At 43.6% G+C, this 19,151-nt stretch overlaps 2 protein-coding genes across 4 annotated transcripts in view; one reads left to right on the forward strand and one right to left on the reverse strand.

Annotated features, from left to right (window-relative positions):
• tefb (TEF transcription factor, PAR bZIP family member b) overlaps positions 1–11,801 on the forward strand; it is a 164,724-nt gene extending 152,923 nt beyond the window's left edge. Inside the window, exons 2-5 of one of the 3 annotated variants that reach the window (XM_083977637.1) lie at positions 429–665; positions 5,850–6,452; positions 7,425–7,642; positions 7,990–11,801. In XM_083977637.1, coding sequence (XP_083833763.1) covers positions 560–665; positions 5,850–6,452; positions 7,425–7,642; positions 7,990–8,205 — 1,143 coding nt within the window. In that variant the 5' untranslated portion in view covers positions 429–559 and the 3' untranslated portion in view covers positions 8,206–11,801. Of the gene's footprint in view, positions 1–370; positions 666–4,795; positions 5,137–5,849; positions 6,453–7,424; positions 7,643–7,989 lie in introns of those variants that run through there. The other 2 variants (XM_083977636.1, XM_083977635.1) reach the window with 2 other exon arrangements.
• A 3,499-nt stretch (positions 11,802–15,300) lies between these two features.
• On the reverse strand, positions 15,301–18,064 carry tob2 (transducer of ERBB2, 2; the record flags this gene model as incomplete). The annotated part of the gene is made up of 1 exon (XM_083977634.1): positions 15,301–18,064. One exon carries the CDS (start codon positions 18,062–18,064, stop codon positions 16,853–16,855), a length of 1,212 nt encoding a protein of 403 aa, XP_083833760.1. The 3' UTR covers positions 15,301–16,852.
• Positions 18,065–19,151: the final 1,087 nt, after the last annotated feature.

Consider the following 19,151-nt stretch of genomic DNA (forward strand, 5'->3'; position numbering starts at 1 on the left):
TTTGAATAATTTCATAGCATATTAATAAAACATCCACAAAAAAAATCAGCTAAAAATGCATAGGTACTTTTCTTCATGTCTGTACATCTTGTACAATGTGGTAATGTCTTGTGCCATCATGTGTTTTTACGGCATTACTGCATCAGGTCGTTAGGTGGCGCGTGGGGGCTCGGTCGGTCGGACCCGCCTCGAGTCCTCTCTGGCCTGCACGTGCTGCCGTGCGTGGAGAGAAATGTGCTCGGCTCGACTCTGTTGTTGTTGTCGTCCAGCAGAGCCCGCCCCCCTGCTCTCTCACTGGCTGGGCGGAGTGACTGACAGGCGGGTGCTGCGCTGCCGTCGCACCGAGCCGAGCACCGGGGGGCGTGGCCGCGGCGGCTCCTTGTGATACAGCCCGTTTGGACACATGCGGGAGTCCCCGTGATGTTGAGTTGCTGCAAAGTTGCTAAAAAGTGACTGAACGCGCGTGCACACAGACACTCACAGTCGCAGCTCGAGCGTTTCTCACTCAGTTGGACTCGACTTTTCGACATTTAAAGACAAGTATCAACAGTCGTTCATCATGTCAGCAACCAAGCAAAGCTTCTGTGAAGATAGGAGCGACGTTCCTGATCTTCTCAAGTCGCTGGCTGACTATCCCTTCACCTTCCCCACCTTTGATGACAGCGGTAAGGACATGTGTACATGTTTGTTACAACAGAAAACAGGGCTGGTGCCTGTCGAAGCGACGGCGACGCAGTGTTTTTAGACATATGAGGTATATTTTTGAGGTACTCCATGTGATGCCACTTTATTTCTACCCCACTACAGGGTAATTAGGAGGAAAATGTTATAGCCTACTTTACAAATGCATTAGGCTACATGTGACTGTTAACATTTAAAGATAAAGATTTTAAACTGAAAACATAGCCTATGCAATTCCTAAATTATGAAATGTATTGGAATATTCAAACTGATTTTGGGATCATTTTGGACCAGTAGTTTGATGTGTTTAGCGTGAACAGAGTAGTTTCACCAAGGTACACCCAATTATCTGGCAACATGCTGTAATATGAGCTGTTAACAGGACAGGTTTTCCTTTATATTGTGGTTATTACCTCAGGACTTGGTTCAGCACTTCTCTCAGCACTGGAATAAAGTTATTAGACAACTTTCACAAGACAACTCCCACCTCTCATTTGAATAGAGTTAGATGTTGCCTCGTGCCTCTCTCACAGTTGGTAATTGTTGTAACCTGAGATGACTGCGGTCGTGTGTTGAGCTCACCTGAGCTCCAGGTTCAGGCTCATATCGAAACGTGTCCAGTTGCTGTGGAAATGTGGACAGTTGATCAAAGGCAGTGAGCTCCATTGTGTCAGCAGACTGTCTGTGCTGTTTCTCCGTACAGTCACAAGACGGCTGCCTCCTACTGATGCAACAGCACTGAAACAGTCTTCACTCAGGGTTTCATCACATCATTACTTTCTTTCTGCATTCACTTAGTCATGTACACTTTCTTGCTTACTTTCTTTTTTAGATTCTCTTTTGGCATTATGGCCTTTATTTGAGGCAGTAGAGACAAGGGAGGGGAGGGGAGGGGAGGGGAGGGCGGTGTAACTAGATATATTGGGATCACATGCTATGGAAACAGAACATGTCTTCTTTTCTTTTTTACCTTACTGTACCTGCAGTCATATCATATGACTCGGTATCCCATGGTCAGGTATTGACAAAAACATGGTTTTATTGGTTACTCGTGGCGATGTATGTTTGACTGTTACCAGGTTCTACATTTAGTCTCACCTGTTGCCACTTTGATACATGTTTTCATTTTTTAAGGCTAGATTTTAGTGGGGTTACCTACAGGGTTTTCTGGAAAAACTAAACTATATGCTCTGCTAATTTGCTAATTTGTTTTGGGACAGTTTCTGTAGAACTGGTTATTATTCTTTGTGTGCCATCATGTGATGCAGAGCAAGGTGCAATTTGCATATTTCAAGCATAACAACATGCCTGTGACAGCTTAGTTTCCTGATCTGACTCACATGCCTTCATTACACATGAAAAATGTGACTTATGTATAGAATTTTAATCCTTATCTGTAGCTGTCGACCTCGTCGTTAACATTAGACAGCAGCGTGTATACTATCAAGCAGCGATTAAAGGAAAATGTCATAAATGACTAATTGACTGAAAGAATTGAGAGGGAGCTTCATCACTTTGATATTATAATGAAGCGTTGCTATCACTCATGTAGGCTGTTACATTCCCCATCCACAGTGAACTGAATTCAGCCCTCCAGTTTATACTTGCCTTTGCTACATGAGTTTATTCTTATTGATTTAGACACATATGAGCATTCACCTCTGCACTGGCAGTTTTACTGTCTTGTTTGTTTGTGCCTGCTAATAATACAACATGACACCGGTGGGTCACCTTGGTGTCTGTCCTTTCCTCTTAGGTCCATAATGATTACCTACCTCGTCTTTCTGGACAAGCTGATATGTCTTTCTCACATTGATTTGTTTATTTACTGTCTTCAGCACAGCGTATTTGACAACACCATACTATTATGCAGAAAAATGAGCAAACCCTCCTTTTTCGTTGTGAATCAATGTCATCAGTTTTAACTTACAGTCATTATGTCTCACAGTGTCTAACAAAGAGGAAAGAGGAGGAGAAAGAAGCTTTGTGCCTTTGTGTCATTAGTTGCCCCAGAGGTGTTTGTCAAGCTGCATTTTTTTTCACTGTTTGTATGACAGCTACACCCCTGCTGCTGTGGACAGGACACCACAGTAATATTGGCTTGGTGTGCTGTTCAAACTCTGCTGTGTTTAGATGTACTGAATCTTAATGCTGTGTGCACTGTGCATACAATACCTGGTTGTTCTCAGTTGTCCTGAAATATAAGTTCGACCACAAGGCCGTGAGCTGCCTCACAAGAGTATAGTGTTTCACCGTGAATGGACAGTAGAGGGCACTGAAACATGTTTACTTAGTGCCAAGGGATGTTTGCATGTTTTGCAGCATACACAAAGGAAGGTTGGGGTTTTTTTTTTTTTCAGTAACTCTGCAGGATATTTAGCAGGCAATCAGGAAAGACTACTTATACTATGTACTGAATACCACATATATTTAAGAAAAGTTTGTGATTCCACAGCCAGACCGACCCAGTCATGCCTGTCAACTTGACATTGATCCAGTCTCAGGCTGTATCCAGTTATTCATTTTTATATATATTTATATTATCATATATAGGATCCAGCAGACAAACTAAAAAAACACCTACGTTTTTAATGTGCCATTGATTTTCTACGCTCCTATAAAGCAATGGAAAAGTACAGAACTTTGACTTACGGTACTCATCTTTCAAAAGTGGCAATGCACCTGTGCAAATATTGCAATTTGCATGTATGTGCAAGTGCAAAAACTACATTGATTTATGTGTATAAATGCAATGTTTGTTTCCTTTTTACTATGTGAAATAGTTTTTTCTTAAAAAACAAACAAAACCTTTATCTTGTGTGTTATAATTGTACAATAGTTTACAACTGTGCACCATAAAGGCCTGGACACTTATCTCTAGGCTACTTATTGCGCCATTAATTTAGACAAGAAGGTAGTGTAGACGGTGCATCTGTCTGGACTCTCTGTATTCACTCTGCTGCAGGGATGTGACTGGTCTCTCTGTGGGGACAGTTGGAGCAGACACACAATTTGTTTACCGTGAGGTTACTGTGGTGAAGATATAAACACACACACAGAGATTAGTGTTGAAGTCGGGGTGTTGTCTGTTGTGCGGTTTGAACATCGTGTTCCTGAACCCAAACATCCTGCTGGTGAGAAAGAGAGAGAGAGAGAGAGAGAGAGACCCCCGCGCGCTCCCTTTCTGTCGCGTGCAGTCTCAGCGTGTGCATGGAAACGTGAGATTATACCTCTCGTTTGGCTGCGAGCATTTTATATGTAAAATAAATACAGTTTAAGTGTATTTGGTTAAAAATACACAATAGTTTGATGTATGGAATGACATATTAAGGTCGTAGAGATGTGCTGCTACAAAAACTTACTTTAAAAAGAGAAATATAAACTGCCCTTGCATTATAATCCATAATAGGAAGTGCAGTCAGACTGTGGTGAATCAATATAAATATTATTATTGTTGTTATTATTTGAAACTCTGTTTATTAACATAAAGCCATCTTTGGGTCTCGTGCCAGCTGTTCGAGGATGGGCGCGTGCCCGCTTCTTCTTGTCTTGGCTCGCACGTGCTGAGTGTGTGAAGCAACGCCCCTCGACAGATTGTACTTTCACGTGAAACGGAGGGGGGCGGGGGCACGTGTTTGTCCACGAGTGTAATGTTCCAGCAGAGGATGAGTCGCGGGCTACGGAGTCTTTGAGTGAACACACAGTGCGGCACTTTTTTTTGTTGTGTATCTCGAGATTGTGCGACTGCAGACATGTAGTTAAGTCTGTTCCCATGAATATAATGTGCGTGAGAGTGATTTTTGGACGTTTCTCGCGTGGTTTTCGAGCGGCTTCTATGTAGTCATACTTTCCACAAAAATGATTAAAGTGATGACTGCACTAGACTCTATATGTTCTTAATGCGGTTTATGTTCCGCACGTATGGACTGTTTAGTCGATTTCAGTGTGGACTGTCCACGGCCAATGAGCTGTCGCAGAAGTACTACTACACAGACGAGCCGCTCTAATGCATATTCATATGGACAGAGCCGACAGCCAATCAGCTGCTACTATTTGCCGAGGGGGCGGGGCCAGTGGCTCATGAATATCCAGCGAGGGCGCCCGGTGGGCACGTAGAACAAGGGGCTTGTGTAGTGTTGTTTGGCACCTAAAGGTGTGAATATTGATAAACAGTAACGTGAAAGCAGCAGCAGCAGCAGCGGTGAAACAGACGAAGAGTCCGCGCTCTGTTCAGCTTCAGCTTCCCGGCGGAGGAGAGCTCTGTGTCGGCACCGTCAGGAACATCGCTCGGTCTGCTCGGAGCTTGGCAGGGAACAATGCCTGGCAAAGCCGCGGTGGCAGTGGCGCCTCAGCCCAGTGGAAACGTCGTTGTGGCTCCGCAGAAGTCCTTCCCTTTTGTTTTAAAGAAGATTATGGACATCCCCCCTCCTAATATCCTGGAGGAAGGCGACGACGGTAAGATTTAGTTGTTAAAAAAACAAAAAAAACGAGCGCTCCGTTTTCCTGGTTCCGTCTCGTGAATTTGCTACGAGTTTGTGTTAATGGTTCATACGCTTTTATGCTCAATGTCCTACTATGTCCACATCTGTGACTGTTAATCCTATGTGTGCTATAAAAGTCCGACCGTAATGACGTGAGATCAGGACGGATATCCCATATGTTGCACGGAGCCTGCGAGGAAACGAAAAAGAACAAAAAGTTCTCGCTCCTCTCTGCTGCTCTATAAGCAGCGCATCCACACGGGAAGTACACTTAGAGACAAAGACAGCACTCGGCTTTTAATTAAACACGATGGTTCATTGTGATCTGGTGCGTAGTTTGTGTAGTGGTGTTGTGTTTTTGGGGTGCATGTGCACAGCAAGCAGGACTCTGCAGTTTCTGTAGTAGCCTGCACTCTCTGTCCTTTATTTCGTCCAGGCATCTACTCCCCCCACTCCCAAACTCTCTGACAGGGTGTTTGGCTTTATCTCATCTTTGTTTACCACCTTTCCCCCCCAGATGCCCTCCTCCAGTCTCTGTCCATCTATTAACCATCTCTCCTCATGTGTGTGTCCATCTGTCTCAGACTCTCTGAAAGCTCTCCTGGAGCCATGTGTGCACAGGAATGGGATTTGGAGCATCCGTGTATTAACTCCCGCTCCCCTCTGTTTTTTTTCCTTTTTTTGCAGAAATCGAGAAGGAGAAGCTGTGCTCATCTGAGGATGTTGAGGGAGGCGGGGCAGGAGCAGCCAGTGTCGGTGGAGGTTCCAGAGGAGCAGGAGGCGGTGGAGGTGGAGGCGGCAGTGGGGGGGTCTCAGCCTCCCTAACCCCAGCCATTTGGGAGAAGACCATTCCCTACGATGGGGAGACTTTCCACTTGGAGTACATGGACCTGGATGAGTTCCTCCTGGAAAACGGGATCCCAGTGAGCCTGGAGGAGGAGGAGCTGCAGAAGACTCTGACCTCAGTGGACGGCAAAGGCAAATCCATCCCCAAGGTTGCTGCTACCGCTGCTACCACCACCACTACTACTACTACTGCTACTCCTCCTCCTCTTGCTGCTGATGCTGCCGCAGACACAGCCCCCATCTCTGCCTCAGCATCTTCCCCCTCTGCCTCCGCCACCTCGACAGTCTCCACGGAGCCAGAGGAAGCAGTGACAGTCACTACCTTACAGCCAGCTAAACTAGAGGAGGACGAGGAAGAAGACGAGGAAGAAGATGAAGGACAAGAAGAGGAATCTTTGTCTGAGGAGGCACCAGCAGAAGAGAAAGTGAAGGAGAAGAAAACAAGTGAGTCACTTGGATCTATAGAGGTTAATATTGATTAAACTTTAGGTTAGCTGAAGGTTTTTATATACATGGAGATATATAGTTTTTCTTTATTAATGATTTTATCATACTTTCACTCATATACATTTTTCAAAATGTATAATTATTATGAATAATAAAAAAAAAATCAGCTGTTCCAGCTTCAGATACAGTTAACTTAGTTGCTCTTGCTGTTGAGATGATGGTCTAAGTCTAAGAGATTAACCTGGCATATGGAGACACACAGACAAAACACTGACCTTTGAGTCCATATTCTGGCTTTTATGGGAGGGACATGATGACCATCAACATGTCTACTACGGATCTTTGTCGCCTGTAAAAACCTTGTATCCAAGTTTTCCATATAAACTAGAGATTAAAAAACAGTTTTTATCAGTACTTTGTTGAGAAAAGTCAGAGAACACCGGCCAGTGCTTGAAATAGTTTGTTTATTTATACAGGGTACATACAGGCATACAGCCATTGCATTTTACCTGAAAAAATAACATTAGACTCAAGAAATATATTTTTGAGTGTCTTAATTTGTTAAAGCAAAAAAGTATACAATTACAATCCTTAATTACAGCAAAGTTCAATCAAGACATCTGCAGCAAAAAACTGAACTGGGTTAAGGTCAGGCTTTACACAACAGGAAATTACAGTATTGAATTTTCTCATCATCCTGAAAAAATACACTTGCTTCAAGTTCATAGGTTTTTTATTTTTGATTCATTGATAAATTAGAAGACATGACAAGACATTTTTAAAATGCATCAAATAGCTTTATCTGTGCAGTAATAACCAGCAAACTTTTGGTAATTACTATGTGTACTTGCCAAATCAATAAACCAATCCAGTATTACTGCTTACTGTAGCAATAGATGTGATTTAGTTTTGTTTTATTGGAGTGACCTTTCTGGAATCAAACCTTATGTTTTCTCTCCACACCCACAGGTCGCGGCGCTGGGGAACGTAGCACACCCTCCCCCATCGACCCAGATGCCATCGAGGTGGACATTAATTTCCAGCCGGATCCCACAGACCTGGTCCTGTCCAGTGTGCCGGGCGGAGAGCTGTTCAACCCACGCAAACACAAGTTCTCTGACGAGGAGCTGAAGCCTCAGCCTATGATCAAGAAGGCCAGGAAAGTGTTTGTTCCCGACGAACAGAAGGTAGGCCAGTTCAGCCATCATCATGAAGCAATATAATTTACATAGTAGCAGCAGAATTTCATGCTATATTTACTCTGATAAAGTTAAATGTAGGATGAATGTACTTGAAATGTATATAAGATTTAGAAATTACAGAATTATGTGAAAAGTAATCTCAATATGTTTGCGTTATTTGAAAAAATATTATGTCAAAAGACATGATAAGACAGACTAGACGACTTAAATGATAATGTCTAACCCTTTGACAAGCAGAGGGTTGAGTTGTGGATTTAGAGATCAGAGATGGTTCAACTATACCTCCTTTCCTCTTCCCCTCTTCCCCATTCACTTCACTCTCACTCCTTCAGGATGACAAATACTGGTCCAGGAGAAAGAAGAACAACGTGGCAGCAAAGCGCTCTCGTGACGCGCGGCGGCTGAAGGAGAACCAGATCACAGTGCGCGCCTCCTTCTTGGAGCGGGAAAACGCTGCACTGAGGCAGCAAGTGGCTGAGCTGCGGAAGGACTGCGGCCGCTGCAAGAACGTCCTGGCCAGATACGAGGCCAAGTACGGCCCGCTGTAAAAGAACTCTGAACAAAACCCACGAAGTATCAACGTGACAAGAGCAGAACTCCCTTCCCCACAAAAAAAATTCAACACAGACACAAACACCAAGGGAATCTAAATTTGCACTTTTGTCTTTGCTGACCTCCAGTCACTGTACCAAGCTCCATTTGTTGCTTTAAACAAGATGCTGGAGTTTGGGGTACACACTGGCAGGCAGTGAGGCATGATGGGAGTGGTGGTCACAGGAAGGCCTGTGGAGAGCGCCTGGCTCCTACACTCAGAGGAAGGGGACCATTGTGGATACTCCCATGGTCATACACACATGCAAAATATGATCTGTCTCAAGACGGTTTCAGGAAAGTCAGGAAACATAAAAACAGCAGGCTGGTACAAAAGAATCACAGGCTTTTAAATACTACACAGATCGGTTTTTATCACTGCATAGCACTTCTTCCTAGCGGACCAAAGCATGAGTACATCAGTTAGAGTACAGTTGCGTATTTAGAATGGTGCACACTCGCCGTCCCTCACTTTCCCTTGTGTTGCACTTAGGTTTGTGTGTGTACTTCCTTTAAAATACTCCAGCTGAGGAAGGGTGTGCGATCAGGGGACAGATGAATACGTGAAGGAAGGAGCAAGAGGCAGATTCACAGCGTTACTTCCAGCCTGAGGAAAAAAAGGAATCGGAGACCTCAGGGTCGGCAGACGGGAAGAGCAGAGTCTTGGTCGTGGCGAGGTCCAGTCACAGTCGCAGTTCATTCTTTCTTGTAATGCACATGCACACACCTGCGCACACAAAAGCGCTGTTTAAAAAAAAAATTGTATATACATATATATAGTCATCTCCCTACACCACATAAATATGTGCGTGTATCAGTGTGTAATCCTTTTTTTGCACCTTTTTTCTTACAACACAGTTTGTAGAGAGTATAGTGGTGGCAGGTGTCTACCTTATTTACCACAAACACTGTGGCTTCTAAGGGAAAAACATGCATGACCTACAGGTAAAAGCTATACGGTGACTTTGTTTCCTTTTCTACTAACCTCAGAGCAGCTTCAAGAGCCTCACACAATATTTTATTAGAGAAGACAGATTTGGGGTTCTCTTAAAAGATGATGGTTTTACAAATACAGAAAGAGATAAACTTTTTTCTCAGTAGGTTACTGTCTGCTGTCAAAGGCCTAAGGTTGATGATCTCCAGGGCCCTCATCGGTGGAGGGGTATGTTCATACAGAGGGATGTTTATTTTACTGCACACTGCAAGTAGAGGGTGCTAGAGTCACTACCTGCCTGCTGGTGGTGTAGTGATGGCTGGATTGATTGATAGATACATACATAAATATATATATACACTATATATTTTTAATTTAGCCAGGCCCAAAGTTGACTGCTTCTACATCGTGTAATTAAAAGATTGTCTCATGGTCTTGATTTCCTAAAACGGAGATCCTGACTGTGTCTTTATTAACCCAATACTATTCCTTATATCTGCCAAATAGTCAAAGAGTGCTGTATTTATTCTGATGGTAATAATGCATCTGTTGATTGTGATGTACAACGATATGTCAGATAATTCTATTTCCTTTGAGAAACAATACTTAAAAACAAAACCAATGACTAAGCAGGGACTTCAATGGGTAAACTGTGCTTTTGGATGTTTATGTTTAAAAACAGATTTATATAACTATATGGTTTTCTTTTCTTTACACATACACACGTACAGTGTGTGTCTAACAGAAAGGACAGGGCACACTCTTATTTACCTCATCCAGCACTTCCTGTTTTGAATGGGGAAAAGTTTAGCAGGGCTACAGCGTGGCATCGGTTCAAGCAGAGAGCACATACAAAAAAGCAGCTTAGTTCCATTTGGCAAAACTTTGGATCTGATTTGATAAATCGAGTTGTTTTGTTTTTTTGCCAAACTGGCTGAGCCTGTGTCTAAATTAGTAAACATAATACAGACTGTTATGGGACTTTATATCTCAAGTGTCTTCGACTGAAGCAGGTTTTGTGATCAGTCGGTTGTGCTCATAATCGCCGTAATCTTGGAAAGAAAATAAATGTGGCAATAATACTCTGTTATGTAATGCTTGTTTATTAATTTCAGTGATGATGTTGTATGTAAAATTGCTATGATGTACTAAATAGAAAATGCCCCAAAGTCATTTGTGCTTCCAGTTTAGATCCTCTGTCATCCAGGATCCTAATGCATGAAACCCTGTAAAACTTGTCTTTTTCTCCTTCACTATTTTACACCAAGTGTACTTATGTCTGTTAACCATCACTGAAAACCACATCTGTTTTTGGATGGGTGGGCTTATGGTTGCTTGTACAGTTCTGTCAGAAGGAAAAGCTGAACATCTAATCTATGATGTCTTGTTGTTTATAACTTGCATAATAGTGCCACCCATCCTTGTGCAGCAAGTGCTTGACCTGGGGGGTGAACATCAGCTGAAGACGGCATCTTTCGATCACTGTGTGGATTGTTTTCTATTTACTTAAGATTGATCTATATCTAGATACACTGGATCAGTTGGTGCTTTTGTGTTTTCTTGATAGTTTCTGTGTTTCAGTTTCTTGGTGGTGTCATATGACAGACATTTCTCAGCAGTACGTTTTATTTGGAATTGACATTCAGACCAGACATAACTGCATTGTGTTGTTCAAATGTCGGTGCAGTTGCTGAATGCAAATTCGAGTTATTTTCTGACTAAATTAAAAATGTTCTGCGTAAAGCTGAGTAAAGGTACTGGCCAGGAGAGCCTTTTAAAAGGCAATAAATCAAGATCTTTTATAGCGCAGCGTACAGTATGTAGCAATCTCTCTTTTTTGATGCAAAGCGCCTCTTGAAACTGGGCGTGTAATTGTTGCTCAGCAGGCTGCAAATACTCCAGTTCCACACATGCTAAAGCTGCGCCACCAATAGGGAACGAAAATAACTCTGATCTGCAAATGTAGCTGTAAAATAATAGCTACTGTGCTTTTACACTTGCGCCATCTGTAACTGTTGTAGCAGCTGTTTCCTGCCTATTTTGTGTATGCAACAATTATTTTTGCGTGTTTGCTTAAAAATAATCAACATGATTGCTGTATGACTTTAACCTGTCATGTCTGACATTAAGCTTGGTCAGAAAACATCAGCGTGTTGGCAGGCCTGTCTAGAGTGAATTTATGAAATCTGGCAAAAATTGAAAAGTTCACACAGTTTAAAAAAAAAAAAAAGCTGCAGTTGTAACCTTTTGCCTTCAGGTGGCGCAAGTGTGAAAGCGCGCCGTTGTTTTCCTTGCCTGTAGATGGCGCAGATGAGCACATCTGAAGGTCTAACCAGTGGATCTGGTCTGAAACCGACTCCAGATCTGCGTTTGCATCTCTGACACTTGTGTTCTTGTTTGCTATTCAAAGTAGCTACTTTACTCTGGAAGAAAAAAAAAACGTGTTTATTGAAAACATTTTTAAAATTTATTTGTTTTGTGGTGTTTTTACTTTATTTTCTCTCTTTTTATATAAACATGTTTTTGTTGGTGTTTTTGTATCGTCCTAACCATGTATAGGATACATGCAACAGCAGTGCCATGTCCTAACTGTATCTTGTATCATGTATATGAAATAAATTGGGATAAAATGACACGTGGACTCTGAGCTTGACATTGCTTAAGTCACCGGCCAGCTGCAGAGACACACACTGGTGCTGAGACAAAGGAGCAGTAGACAACAATAGAAGCACACTTTGGTGGACAAGTGCAGATGTCTGTGTTGCACACATGCACAGCACCACTCAAGCCGAGCACATGTGTAAACACAATATGTGATTTTTTTTTTTTTGGTTTCAGACTCTGTTGTTTTTTTCACTGTCCCTTCGTTGCCTCGGTCCTGCTGCTCATCAGTATTCCAGAGGAGTAGGAGATGTTGCGTAATGATCACATCAACACACAGGGGAGCAGCGTTGCGTAACAGCAGCAGCAGCAGCGGCGGCAGCAGCTTCAAAGACCAGCAGGATAGGTGCACGCGCATATGTGTGTGTGTATGTGTATGTGTATATGTAGGGAGGAGAGAGAGAAAGGCGAGGAAGCACGGGAGGGGGCGGGGAGGGGAGGGGAAAGGATCAGGTGGATGAAAAGATGGGAGAAGAAAGGGTGCTGAGGAGGGGGGGCATGGGGTGAAGGAGAATGGGAGAAGATGGGTGGGTGGCTAATGTCTGACAGAGGAAAGATGGAGAACGGGTGCAGTTTAAGACATGTGAGAGGAGGGAGGGAGGGAGGGATGGGATGCAGTGAGTGGGCGATGGATATATATGTGTGTGTGTGTACAGAGGAGAGCCAAGGAGGAGCCCAGTCACGCATGTTCATGCCACACCATTACATGTTACTATAGAAAGCAGCGTCCAGTGCGTTTGCCTCACATGGACGAACCAACCTTACAGCTGGCTGCACCCGACTGAGACACTGGCACAGGACAGACAGACAGACAGAACTGGATGATGAAATATAAAGTAATATCTGCTGGGATGGGTCCAGCTGAGGTAGGTGGTGAGCAATCTGGCTCATCACCATTTGAGAATTTCATCTTTGCTTTGAATTATTGATCAAACATCACTTGAATTTATTTACTGCAATAAGAGGAAGAAGAAGGAGACACCCTGCTCTGGCATTTCAAATCTGAGGCTTTTCACAGAGACACAGGGATCTACTTTTCATAATCTTTGATCTGCAACATGTTCAACGTTAATTGAGCATGACGCATGTAAGCAGCGAGAGGTGGATTTATCTATGACCAAGCTGAAGACTGGTGTCTGCATTAGTTTCAGCACAACGCTCCGCAGCTCCTCAGCGTACCCAGAAACAATGAGGACGACTCAATCAGCTTATTTTCCATGCTTATTTTTGCCAATCTGTTTTTATTACAAACTTAAAAAAAGAATCTGATACAATAAGAAACTGCAGTAGTAACTCCCCATTCCCGAGGGGCAGCACAGAAAACAGGTCATTGCATTTCAGTAGTGAAAGATTCATTATACATCTACAGGGTGTACAGATCAGATACAAAATAGGAAAAATAATAAAATACAGGCAGGAAAGAAAGCACTATATTTATACATCATCTGAACTTTTAATTATATCTATTTATTCTTAAATGTTAAATTTTACATAGAAAATAAACTTCTTTTATGACAATGAAATATTCCAAAGTGCAAAATAAAATGCACACATCAATATAAGCAAAGGACATCAGAATACAAAATTCTTATTTTTCCTTTTCATTAATGATCAACCCTGATTGTAGAACAGCCTGCGTGTGTTTAAACCACGGTCTCATCTCTTCCCCCACAAACCAGCATATATTCTTGAAGATGTGAGGGCAAACAGCTTTTACAATTCGCACTCATCTTCAGATCTCTCACCTCTAGAGCCAGATTGTACACAGAGGAAATTTAACAACACAATCTAACAAAACACAAAAAAAAAAAAAAAAAAAAAAAGGAGAAAACTGAGTCACTTGGACACTTTAGACATGCACGTGACTAAAAATCTCCCCAAGACACATCAAAATAAGGGGATTCTTCTGTTTGTTTTTTGCAGGCCTTCTCAACCAGGGTTGACTAACATCAGATCTGAATCACATTCACAACACATTCATTTCCTTCCTCCTTCACAATCTGCTGCTAACACTGTCTTCCTATTGAAGATATTTTTTTCCAGGGTGCAGAGAGGTAGAAACCCCTTAAATCCTTCAGGGTAATTTAAATTATGGCGTAACATTGCACTGGAGAAGGGTGAGCATCTGTGTGAGCAAAGACAGTCAGGGATATGGCTATAGTATCAGGACCAAAAGGACCAGGCTGATGAGGAAAGGTGAACACTGACAAAAGAAAAACAAAAGAAAACAAAAAAAACACATGTGCAATAAAGAAGGATTTTGATGGGAAATATAATATTAGGAAAGTGAGTACATCTGAGTTTTGATACCTTTTTAGAGGACAGATGAAACCAGGAGTGTTAGTAACTAATAACAAAGTATTTTCTTTAAGCACAAACACATGAAATGCAGTAAATTGTCATAAAAGGGGGAAGTGAACACTGCACTCAGATGAATCTGAAATGTAGAGGTTTTTGGTTTAAACGTACTGTCTATGGGGGTAGTGTTTGTCCGACTGCCCTGGGAGCACAGATAAAGTGATATCAGCCATCTGTTCTGACACAACCCACTGTAAACATTCACATCTTCAACTCCAAATCCAACTTGAAGAATGAATACATTTACCCGTCTTATTAGACAAATGCTGTACAAGATACAATAAACATTCAATACTTTATTCTGTACATCTTTATTTTTGTCTCAGTTTGCATATATTCATGTTATTTTCTGAAAAAATAACCTCAGCATGTAAGAAACTAAACAAATAATCTGAACATAAGAACTTTTTATATACATATTCCTGGACTCCAGTCATGTCTTACTCATACAAATGCAAGTGAGAATTTGCAAAAACAAAAAATATAGAAATATTGGAAATAAATTACAAAAACAAAAAATTAGGAATGCATCTTTCCCTCACAATCGGAGCATTTATGTGTACCTGCCCACCTATCCCCTTGAAAAAAAAAAAACACAAAAAAAAAAAAAACAAAAAAGAAAGAAAAAGAAATAAAAACCTGCATGCATATGACAAGTCATCACATCGCAATACCAGCGTGAGCACAAGTCGAGGGTCCTTGGATCATCTTATACAAAAACATTAAATGGATAGAAGTCTAGAAAACATTCAAATAAACAGCCAAGACTGACAGCATCTACACGACCATGTGATGCGTTCAAATACAAATTTAGCTTGTGTTTGAATCTCTAAAGCATTTCATGACGGCTTAATCACACATGCCTTAACCAAACTGCGGGCAAAGGAATGTGTTTAGCGCTCATGTCTGTGAGCGACACAGCATCAGGAGCCCAGTAATAAAGTGCTGGACAGCTCAGTTTGACATGGGGAGGGTGGGGTAGGGGTGGGGGGAGCTGGGGGGGCTACCCTTCCCTGTAGCGACTCAACATCACATGGACCCGACTGAGAAACAGACATTTGAAACAACAGACTTCCAGTGATCTGACAAGCTACCCAATAAAGCGACAAAAGCCACACGTCAATAAAAAAAAAACATTCATCTTTGTATCTTTGTCCACATCACTGCAACTGGGAAAAAGATACAGAGCAACCTGGACCGTAGGATTCTGGGTTTTTTCTTTGTAGCTGAGAAGCAGAGATCACTGAAGAATTTCAAGAGGAGGAGAGAATAGTGTGAGCCTTTGGCTTCAATACCATTTAAGCTCACCAGAAACGTGCTCTGGGTTTTAAAGTCTCGCTCTCTAAGCCAATACGCTCTGGATGCCACAGAGGCAACACAACCTTGTAGCTGCTCCTCTCTCTCTCTCTCTCTCTCTCTCTCTCTCCCCCCCTCTCTCTCTGTCTCTCACACTCTCATTTCCTTCTGTCTTCCCATCTCCCTCTCCCCTCTCATGCAGAGGAAAACCTCTCCTTCATAGTCAAAGTCATGCTAAGCCATTTATCACAATCCCTACTGCTTAGCTGCTGCATCCCCTCCCCCTCATCACCTTCTCCGCCTGTTCACCTTCACACTCTGCTGACTGGAGATGTCTGTATGTGTGCATATTTCTGCATGCGAGTGTGCACGTTTGTCCGTTTGAAAAACATGTATGAAGCCATGGCGTGCATCCCCTGTGAGTATAACTGAGGCATCATGGCCGTGGTCTTGAAATACAAAAGATTAATTTGCCGTTCACATTCACCAAGGTTTCCCTGACCTGCCCTGCTGCAGTTCCCCCCCCGACAAGCACAATACATTCTACTACATCGCTCCTTTAACTCCCCAACGCTCTCCCTGCTTTCTGCCCTCTTCGCTGCTCCAGCTTCGTTTAAACCCACGTCATGTACACATTCCAGCTGACCATAAACTGCTTTCAATATACACCCGCTGACAACAACAGAGTGAGATTGTGCCTGTGCACGAGTGCGTTTCAAGGGTAACGGGCCCAACGTACAAACAATGAGTCTCTCGATCACGCTGAGCCACAACAAAACAGAACAGGACTGCACACACAGAGACAGCAGAGCCCCCCTCTCTGTATTTGTGGCAAGTAGGGCAGAGCAGATTGCAGAGCAAAGTGCTGAGCTTTTCCACAGCCGTCGTTCCCTGCAGGACTTGGCGAGGTCCTTTTTCACAGCATGACAGTGCAGTGCAAAATGGAGCTATGCTAGAGCCGGGTCCATTAGACTACAAGTAAAAAAAAACAACAAAAAAAAACAAACAAGTGTCTCACATTAACATTCAATGCAAAACAATAAACATAAGAGCTTGGCAAGGACTCAATGTAGAAAGGAAGTCACCCCCCACCCACTCCTGTCAAAGCGAACACATAGAACGTGACGAGTAACAGCAATGGACAAAGGGACAGGGTGGGGTTGGGGGATGTGAAGGAACAAAACGTGTCACGTGACATATTCAGTGAATGTGGTATTTTAAATCTTTGTAGTAAACTAATTCTTAATTTGTATTAGTATTAGAACAATTTCTTAGAAAAACTGAAAATATCAGGAGCATCACTGTCCGAACACCCGACTCCTCCTCCGGCGACTCTTCTCAGTACAAATGAAGGCTTAGTTGGCCAGCACGACAGGCTGGAAGGACTGGCTGGGATATTGCAGGTTGTAGCTTCCTAAACCTTCAACAAATGGCGGCTTCTCCATGTAAGAAATCCCTCCATTGCTGCCGATGATGCCCACACTCTGAGCCGGAGGAGGGCTGGAGAAGGGGTCGAAGGATGGGTGGGTGTTGACGGTGTGGGGGGGCTGGAAAGGGCTGGCGTGAGGTTGCATGGGCTGGGTGTCTGCGTCGAAGTAGAGGGGGCCGGGGGATCCTGGGTAGACAAACTCTTTGGCGTTGGGGGAGAGCTGGCTGGGGATGGGGCCTCCGAGGGAGTGCAAGGAGAGCGACAGCGGCTTGTGCTTGAGCAGCTCTGGCGTCGAGATGTTGGTGGGAGAGCGGGAGAGCATTCTCTGGGCGGGGGGTACGACGACTCCGGAGCCGGCCGGCGACCCGGCCCCGCTGCACTTCTTCATCTTGGTCGAGCCGAATTTAGTGGCGGCGAAGCTGGCTGTGGTGAAGGTGATGGGCTGGGGGCGGGCGGTGGGGAGAGCGGAGGGTGGCTGCTGGGCGGCGAGGTAGGGCAGCCCGCCGCTGGGGGGCGAGGGGGTGGAGGTATTGGAGGAGTGGGCGGCGGGGTCAGTGGGTGTACTGGAGCTGGGGTAGCTGAAGAGGCCGGGGCAGGACTGGGCGGACAGAGGAGTGGGAGAGCTGGAGTGCGAGGGCATGAGGGCAGGAGACGCCTGACTCCCAATTGGCACAAACACCTGAGCGTCTGGGTTGAAGCCCAGATTCTTGGCCTCTTCCGCCTCTGCGTCTCCTTTTCCCTCTCTGATCACCCCCTCGGCCCTCTCGCTGTCACAGCCGAGACCCGGCGGGTCCTCCAGGTACAGCACCTTCACTGCCCCCTTCTCTCCGATCTGGTAGGAAACCTCATAAGGGTCGATCCACACGCTGAGCTCTGCGGGAACATTTGCGCGTACTTCCTCCGTGTCCAGTCCGCTTCTCTTTGCGGCCAGCTCCACCACGGGGTCCCTCGGCGCTCCCAGGTGAATACAGCGGAAGGCAGAACCCCGGAGAGGGGCTTCAGGGTACCAGTGACCCTCAAAACGTGACACAAGTATCCTCTCCAGCTCTTCGCCGAACAGGTCGGCTCGACGCCGAGGCAGCTTGTTGTACAGGTAGGACACGATGAAGTTGAGGGCAACCTTCACTTCTAGATGCATGGCTGCACCGGGGTAACAAAATGTTTAAAATGATGGCGCTGAGAGTGAGGCAATGCAACTGCAACACTGAGTTTCTCCTCTGGCTTATTGTAAAGTGTATGGTTGTTTTAGTGTCACCATGGTAAAGGCACCTTGAAGGTGGGGGCAGCAGGTTGCAGGCTGTTTTTCGCCGTCGTCACAAGTATGTAAAGATGTTTTCAGGTTCCAGCTGTGAAGACGAAAACAGAAGAAAACAGTCATTTTACCTGGCAAGCACAAGAGGAACACCGTTGTTATTCTATGGCTGTAGACACGTACACTGGTATTAAATGCACAAAGAAAGCCTTGATTGTACAACGCTGGACTGTGCCAGCAAAACAAATGCAATTACTTAAAGAAACATTATTTACATTTTTTCATTTAAATTGTGTACTCTGGTTGAATAACACTGGCAGCACAAAAACTCTTAAAGATCTCGGTTTTACTTTGATTACTGCCATCCATGAGATCTTTAATAGCATCACAATTTATTTTTTAAATCAAAAATTTTAAAATTCAATTACGCGCACACGCACACTCCAGCTTCCTTACACCAGGAGCCTGATGAAAGCAGTTAAAACACACATCTATTTAGTGGACTGAGGCATTTCTGCACCAACATATGAGAGCAATTTACATTAGAAATCTGACATTAGTCAAATCTGTTGCAAAATTATCTTAAAAATCACTAACATTGGTTCAAACTGTTAGGGGAAATTGTGTGGATTAATCACACCTTTAAGAATTATAACAATTTCTCAGGGATCACATTTATATATAACAGTACAGTAAATGTTTTAGATGTATGGATATTTAATATCCATACTGCACACGGTTTGTTAGGTGCACAAATGTATAACCACTACTCTCATACAGTAACATGCAGCAATTAAAAATGATTTATATTTGACATCAGTTTGTTAAATCAACTGCTGGATGTAGTGATTGATGTAACAGATGCTGTGTCGTGGGCTTCATAAATCCTTTATAATCTGAATCCGATCCCATAGAGTGCCTTCTGCTTAATGCTGTAACACACGGAGGCCATTCATCACCACGCAGGCTCAGA

The sequence above is a fragment of the Trachurus trachurus genome, assembly GCF_905171665.1.
Source record: "Trachurus trachurus genome assembly, chromosome: 8".
Classification (NCBI taxonomy): Eukaryota; Metazoa; Chordata; class Actinopteri; order Carangiformes; family Carangidae; genus Trachurus; species Trachurus trachurus.